The sequence below is a fragment of the Nomascus leucogenys genome, chromosome X (assembly GCF_006542625.1).
Source record: "Nomascus leucogenys isolate Asia chromosome X, Asia_NLE_v1, whole genome shotgun sequence".
Lineage (NCBI taxonomy): Eukaryota > Metazoa > Chordata > Mammalia > Primates > Hylobatidae > Nomascus > Nomascus leucogenys.
The window spans coordinates 8,417,720-8,425,367 of record NC_044406.1 but is presented as its reverse complement, the minus strand read 5'-3'; the positions used below and the strand labels follow the sequence as shown (position 1 = coordinate 8,425,367).

General features: G+C 44.5%; 1 protein-coding gene across 1 annotated transcript; it reads right to left on the bottom strand.

Moving 5' to 3' along the window:
* Positions 1-383: 383 nt before the first annotated feature.
* On the bottom strand, positions 384-7,648 carry CLDN34 (claudin 34). Its single transcript, XM_003261000.4, has 2 exons — positions 7,606-7,648; positions 384-1,443 (listed from the first exon to the last, which is right to left on the bottom strand). Exon 2 carries the CDS (start codon positions 1,420-1,422, stop codon positions 778-780), a length of 645 nt encoding a protein of 214 aa, XP_003261048.1. The 5' UTR covers positions 1,423-1,443; positions 7,606-7,648; the 3' UTR covers positions 384-777.

The following is a 7,648-nucleotide window of genomic DNA, read 5'->3' as shown; positions in this document are numbered from 1 at the left end:
ATTCCTTATGCTATCCTCTCTACTTTTGCACATTTTAGAAAACTTTATATGGTAGGGAGATGTTGTTACCATGACATAGAAAATAAGGTCCATTCTTGGTTTTTTGTTTATTGGAGTTTTTTTTAAAGAGACAGGGTCTTGCTGTATGGCCCAGGCTGGAGTGCAGTGGTGCCACCATGTCTGACTGGAGCTTCCAACTCCTGGGCTCAAGTGATCCTCCCACTTCAGCCTCCCAAGTAACTAGAATCACAGCCACACACCACCACACCCAGCTATTTTTTTTTTTCTTGTAGAGACCAGGTCTTGCTATGCTGCCCAGGCTGGTCTTGGACTCCTGGCCTCAAGTGATCCTCCCACTTCGGCCTCCCAAAGTGCTGGGATTACAGGCGTAAGTCACCATGCCTGGCCTATGATTGTTTGTAGCAAAAGTTTAAGAGGGAAATGTGAGAAGTTAATGTACTCAGAAACTCTTATTTCCCTACTCTTAGTTTACAGGGTTGATTATTTGCTTTAGCCAACAATAATTAAAATTCAGATGCAATAAGACCAACTGGCAGGTGGGAAGACTTTTAAATAAAAGTTCTCAATTCAACCAACAAATCAGTGAACCACATTCAGATACACAAGACAACAGAAGGAGGCAGTTGGCCACCTTCTGTCCCAAGCTACTCATGCCATGGTCTTGAGTCGTTGGCAATATTTGGTAGAGCATGCTAATAACATTTTCCACAAACTCCCAGAAATCTTAGATTTGCAAAGCCAATGCAAGCAGGAAATTCACATTTCTGAAATACCAGGATGCAGTTGGCCGTACAGGGGACATTTGTAAAATAGAGAAAACATCCCAGTTAACAGCATCGGCAAGACACCTATCCCTGCCACTTGAATGGCAGTGCCAACTTCCTGCACATCTGGCTTGAAGGGCATTTGGAGAGATGGCGGGAAGATGATCCCCTGTGAGTTTATGATGGCATGGTTGTTCTGGAGCACAGCAATTAAGTTAAAGACACCAGCAGCAATGTTGAGAATTCCTGAAACAACGAATGAATTGTAGGTGTCCTCCTCAAATATTCTCATGGACATGTTTCTAAGCGCAAACATGTTAAAGGCTCTCCCAAAGAATCCGAAAATGCTGGCAGTCAGTAGAAAGCGTTGAGCCATGGAAATTTCGAAAGGGAGAAAGGTGTCCCGGTAGCTGTATCGGTAACAAAATTTGGTTGTGGTGCTGTTGGTGCGATGCCGGTAAACGCAGACTCTAAATATTCCCACGCAGGCGATTCCAGGGGGGTAGAGCAGGGTGTCTTTCATGTACCATATTCGCCACTCCACGAGACCCATGGACGTAGAGGAGAGGATCCATCCTATGGTGGCAAGGGCGAAGACTGAAAATTGGCAGTTGGCACTGTTGCAGAACCAGACCATGGTGGCAGTGCACCCAGGAAACTACAAACAAATACAGAGCATGGTGAGGGGGGGACCCTGGGACCTGGGACAGCCTCCCATGGGTGAGTAGCGCCAAGAGGGAGGTGTTGTATTGGAGAAAGGAGACACTAGACCCTCTAGCTCTGCTGGTGGGAGTGCAGTCTGAGCAAACTTTGCGCAGGGCCACTCCGCGATATTTCCCGAAAGCCTTAAAATGCACACACCTTCAGCCTGGCAGTTCCACTTCCAGGCATTGGTGCAAAGACATAACTAAGGTCGGCCACAAATATGTAGCCACAAAGATGGTCATCACAGCATTGCTTATAATATTGGAAACTGGGGAACAACATCAAGTCCAACAATAGGGCTTGGTGAAAGAATTTATGCTATGTCCACGCGATGGAGCTATACGCCAACATTGACAATACAAATGGACTCATACGAGGTGTAATAGTTTTGTGTGGCTCTTTTCACATGGCACGTTTCCAAGGGTCATCCGTGTTGCAGCAGGTATGAGAAGGTTGTCCCTTTTCATTGCTGAATGGTGTTCCATTGTGTGGATAGACCGCGGTTTGTTCATTCATCAGCTTTTGGACATTTGGGTTGGTGCCATGTTTTGGCCATTATAAATAATGCTGTCGTGAACACTTGAATATAAAAGTTTATATGGGCATATGTCCTTGTTTATCTGGTGTAGATGCCTAGGAGTGAAATTGGTGGTTCATATGGTAAGTGCGCATTTAACTTTTTATAAATTGCTAAACTGTTTTCCCACATGGCTGCATTTTATATTCCCACCAGTAATGATGGAGGTTCCGGTTTCTTCATATTTTCTCCAACATTTGGTATTTTTAGTGTTTTTCATGACAGCCATTCTAGTTGACATTCTGTGTGACCAAAAGGGAGGTGTCCGTAATATTTCAAATACAAATTACATGTTTCAAAATAATATGTACGATATAATCATAGATACAAATCGAACTGAAAATCTATATCCTAAGCTATTAGGAGACATTTTTAACTGGGTTTGAGAGATTCTGAGTTTTTTCTAAGCTATTTGGATTGTGAAGGGTCACACAGATATAGAAAAGCACACAAGTGTGCAGCTCAATGAATGATGATGGGGTGAACACCCATGGAGCCACCATTTCATTTCAGATACACAATATTCCCACTTCCTTGCTTGCCTTCATAGTTTTATCGTCTCAGCATGCATCCCCACAAGTCTTACTTCTATTTTGCCTGTTTTTCAAAATGGGGATCATACGGTCAATGCTTTTGTGTGACTGGTTTCTTTCACGCAATGTTGTGTCCATTTATGACACTCAGATTGTAATTTTTTTAGGTGCCTGGCTGTTCAGTATTTTCAAATATTTCTGCAATAAGCATGATTATTTAAAATAAGAAAACAATAAAAAATATTTCACAAAACAGTTGTCTCGGGAAACTTGCTTGAGCCCAGGAGTCTGAGACCAGCCTGGGCAACATAGCAAGACCATGTCTCCAATAAAAAAGTTGTCAAGCAATGGAAGATTCATTAATTTGAGTACATAAATACACTTTACTACCTAGTATATGTTAAAATGAAGCCATTCATTTATTATAATACTTTGCAGATAGTAAAGTAGAAAAAGATTTAGTAACATGGGAAAATGTCCGTGGTGGGTTGAATCTAAAATGCAGATAACAAACTCGTTAGTATATATAGTAGTATAATCTTATTTTTGCCTATCATAAAATATGCTGGGAAGACAAAATGAGATGCATCTAAATATTAGGATTACTGGTGATTTTTCTTTTCCTGTCTTAAAGTCTATTACTTTTTTAATTGGAAAAAATGGTGAGCATACAGAGACACAAACATAAGTGTTAATTATTATCAAGAGTAAGGCCAGGCATGGTGGCTCACGCCTGTAATCCCAGAACTTTAGGAGGCCGAATAGGGCAGATCTCTTGAGGTCAGGAGTTTGAGCCCGGCTTGGCCAACATGGTGAAACCCCATCTCTGCTAAAAATACAAAAATTAGCCGGGCATGGTGGCGCACGCCTATAGTCCCAGCTACTCGGGAGGCTGAGGCAGGAGAATCGCCTGAACTCGGGAGTCGTAGGCTGTAGTGAGCAGAGATAGCACCACTGCACTCTAGCCTGGGCAATAGAGCCAGACTCCATCTCAAAAAAAAATTATTATCAAGAGTAATAAAAACATGGCTGTCTCTTGACCCAATCTCCCACTTCTTGGGACCAAGTCTAGTGGACAAATCAGAGAAGTGGGATCAAAGTGTCTGGGCACTGATGCTCACCAGGGGTGTTGTCGACACTAGGAATAAGAGAAATCTGGACACAAGTAATATGTGAAGCAATACGGATGCTTAAGTACATTTCATAATTCCAGGAGATATAGCATACTATTCAACCATTTATAATGAAGTCTTCGAAAGCATTTTAGTGACAGGAAATTGTCACTGTTTGCTAAGTGGGAAAAGGATGCAAAAGAATGTATAAATATACATGTTGTTTTATATATATATGTGTTTGTGTGTCTCCTTGTGTTTGTGTGTGTTGTGTATTTGTGTGTCTCCTTGTGTGTGTTTGTGTGTGTGTCTCCTTGTGTGTGTTTGTGTTTGTGTGTGTGTGTATTTGTATGCCCCCAGTTTTGTTTTTAAAAGCCACCCACATGTATATGCAGAAAACTTTGAAAGGCTCTCCTGGGTGCTGGAAGGAAGATCCACTCTGGAAAGAGACACTCATTTTTAAGTGATGAATAAAGATGGGATGAAATAGACATTGTGAGTGGAAGGAAGGAAGGAAGGAAAGAAGCAAGAGGGGAGGGAGGAGGGAGGGAGAGAGAAACGGAAGGGCAGGAGGAGGGAGGGAGGGAGGAAGGAAAGAAAGAGTTGCTGGAGAACATTGAGGGTCTGAACTTTATCAGGGAGGCATGCTGGGGAGGGATGGGTCAGAGGTTATTCCAGGCTGATGTCAGAAATCCCTCCTAATGGCCAGAACATTCCTGGCAGATGCCACATTTATAGCAATCATTCTTTTTGGCAAAATATTCTTGAACAAATGATGATGATTATTATTAGAGAGAGGGTCTCTGTCTCCCAGATTGGAGTGCGGTGAAACGATCATAGCTCAATCAGCCTCAACCTGCTGGGCGAAAACCATCCTCCTGCCTCAGCCTTCCAAGTAGCTGGGACCACAGGTGTGTCCCACTACACTCAGCTAATTTTTTTTTGTATTTTTTTGTAGAGATGGGGATCTTGTTATGTTGCCCAGGCGGCTCTCGAACCCCTGGATTCAAGTGATCCTCCCACCTCGGCCTCCCAAAGTGCTAGGATTATAGGCATGAACCACTGTGCCTGGCTCAATAACTGCATTTCAAAATAAGTATAATCCTGGGCATCTTGTTTTTGCATCTTTTCTGGAATAAGGTCCGTAGGCTTCGCTAGGTATCAAACAGGTTCATACACAAAAGAGATATCCTTTTTTGGCATATTTCAAGACGGCTCTTCAGAGAAGATGCAGACACAGGAACAGCCCCGTGTGGAGACATACGTGACTCCATCTTGGATGCTAATCCAGCAGTGTTGACTTTTGATTAACCCCAGTCCTGTGAAGGCCTCCTGATTCCTACTTTATTTACCTTCCTTAGTGTAAGAACACATACTGACTATAAATGTAAAAATTTTTTTTCATAGGTGGGAATTGAACAATGAGAACTCATGGACACAGGAAGGGGAACATCACACTCCGGGGACTGTTGTGGGGTGGGGGGAGGGGGGAGGGACAGCATTAGGAGATATACCTAATGCTAAATGACGAGTTAATGGGTGCAGGAAATCAACACGGCACATGGATACATATGTAACAAACCTGCACATTGTGCACATGTACCCTAAAACCTAAAGTATAATAAAAAAAAAAAATTTTTTTTTGAGACAAGAGTCTTGCTCTGTCACCCAAGGCTGGAGTGCAGTGGTGTGTGATCTCCGCTCACTGCAAGCCCTCCCGGGTTCCAGTGAGTCTCCTGCGTTGGCCTCCCGAGTAGCTGGGATTACAGGCATGCGCCACTACGCCTAGCTATTTTTTTTTTTGTATTTTTAGTAGAGACAGGGTTTCGCCATGTTGGCCAGGCTGGTCTTGAACTCCTGACCTCAGGTGATCCACCCTCCTCGGCCTCCCAAAGTGCTGGGATTACAGGCGTGAGCCACCACACCCAGCTGGCTACTATTTTAAAGAAACAAAATAACAAGTGTTGGCAAGGATGTGGAGAAATAGGATCCTTAGTACATTGTTGGTGGGAGTGTAAAATGGTGCAGATGCTGTGGAAAACAGTATGGCAATTCCTTAAAAAAGTAAAAAAAAAAAAAAAAGATACCACCTGATAAAGCAATTCACCTTCTGGGTAGATACCCAAAAGAAGTGAAAGCAGGGTCTTGACCAGTTATCGGCACACCCATGTTCACAGCAGCTCATTCACAGGAGCCAAAAGGCAGAAGCCACTCAAGTGTCCATTGACAGATGAATGGATAAGCAACATGTGATCTATCCATACCATGGAATATTATTTAGCCTTAAAAAGATAGGAAAATCGTCCAGGCACGGTGGCTCACACCTTTAATCCCAGCACTTTGGGAGGCTGAGGTCGGAGGACTGCTTGAGCCCAGGAGTTTAAGTCCAGTCTGGGCAACATAGTGAAACCCCATCTCTACAAAAATTAGCCAGGCTTGGTAGTGCACACCTATAGTCCCAGCTACCTGGGAGGAGGCTGAGGTGGGAGGATCACTTGAGACTGGGAGTTCAGGGTTGCAGTGAGCCATGATCTCACTGCACTCCAGCCTGGGCAACAGAGCGAGACCCTGTCTCACAAAAAAGAAAAAAAGCGCCTGGTGCGTGGCTCATGCCTGCAATCCCAGCACTTTGGGATGCCGAGGTGGGTGGATCACCTGAGGTCAGGAGTTCGAGACCAGCCTGGTCAACATGGTGAAACCCTGTCCTTACTAAAAATACAAAAATTAGCTGGGCATGGTGGTGTGCACCCGTAGTCCCAGCTCCTCAGGAGGCTGAGGCAGGAGAATCACTTGAACCCAGGAGGCGGAGGTTGCAGTGAGCCGAGATTGTGCCACCGCACTCCAGCCTGGCGACAGAGCAAGACTCCGTCTCAAAACAACAACAGCAAAACAAAACTAAACAAAGAATTGTCATGTGATCCAGGGGGCCATGAGTGTGGCTCACGCCTGTAATGCCAGCACTTTGGGAGGTTGAGGCGGGTGGATCAGATCACCTGAGGTGAGGAGTTCGAGACCAGCCTGGCCAAAATGGTGAAATCCTGTCTCTACTAGAAAAAAAAAAAAATTAGCTGGGTGTGGTGGTGTGTGCCTGTAGTCCCAGCTACTCGGGAGGCTGAGGCACAAGAATTGCTTGAACCCGAGAGGCGGAGGTTGCAGTGAGCCGAGATTACACCACTGCACTCCAGCCTGGGTGACAGAGGGAGATTACCTCTTAGAAAAAAAAAAAAAAGAACAATTGTTATGTGATCCAGCAATTCCACTTCTGGGTATATACACAAAAAGATGTGACAGCAAGGACTCAAAGACATATTTCTACACCCACGTTCATAGCAACATTATTCACAGTAACCAAAGGTGGAAACAACCCAAGTGCCCACCCACAGACAATGGAAGCCAAATGTGGTCTATACCGAAACCAGAAATAGGATTTCTATCCCCAGTCTCAAAAAGGAAGTTCTGACACAGGCTACCACACAGACGAACCTCGAAGACATTACACTGAGTGAAAGAAGCCAGTCACAAAAGGACAAATACTGCCCGGATCCCCATACGGGAGGTACCTGTAATAGAGAGTCAAATTCATAGACAGAAAGTAGGTGGTGGTTGCCAGGGGCTGGCGGGAACTAATGGGGAGTTCATGTTTCACAGGGACAGAGTTTCACTTGGGGAAGATAAAAAGTCCTGGAGGTAGACAGTGGTGCCAGTTACCCGTAATTACATGTACTTACTGCCATTGAACTGTACACTTAAATGGCTACAATGGTCAATTTTATGTTACACATACTTTACCACAATAAAAAAAAAATGCACAATAAAGAAGGAACGAACCACCGCTACCTAGCGATGTGGTCTTCGCGTGTACCGGTGGCTTGAGGGGAGGGCAGTCAGCTCACCTGGCCAGCAGGGCCGACATGGACGCAGCTCCTCTCGGACGCC

Coding starts and splice junctions, on each gene's coding strand:
- CLDN34 (XM_003261000.4), bottom strand. CDS start 1,422: ATGGTCTGGTTCTGCAACAGTGCCAACTGCCAATTTTCAGTCTTCGCC.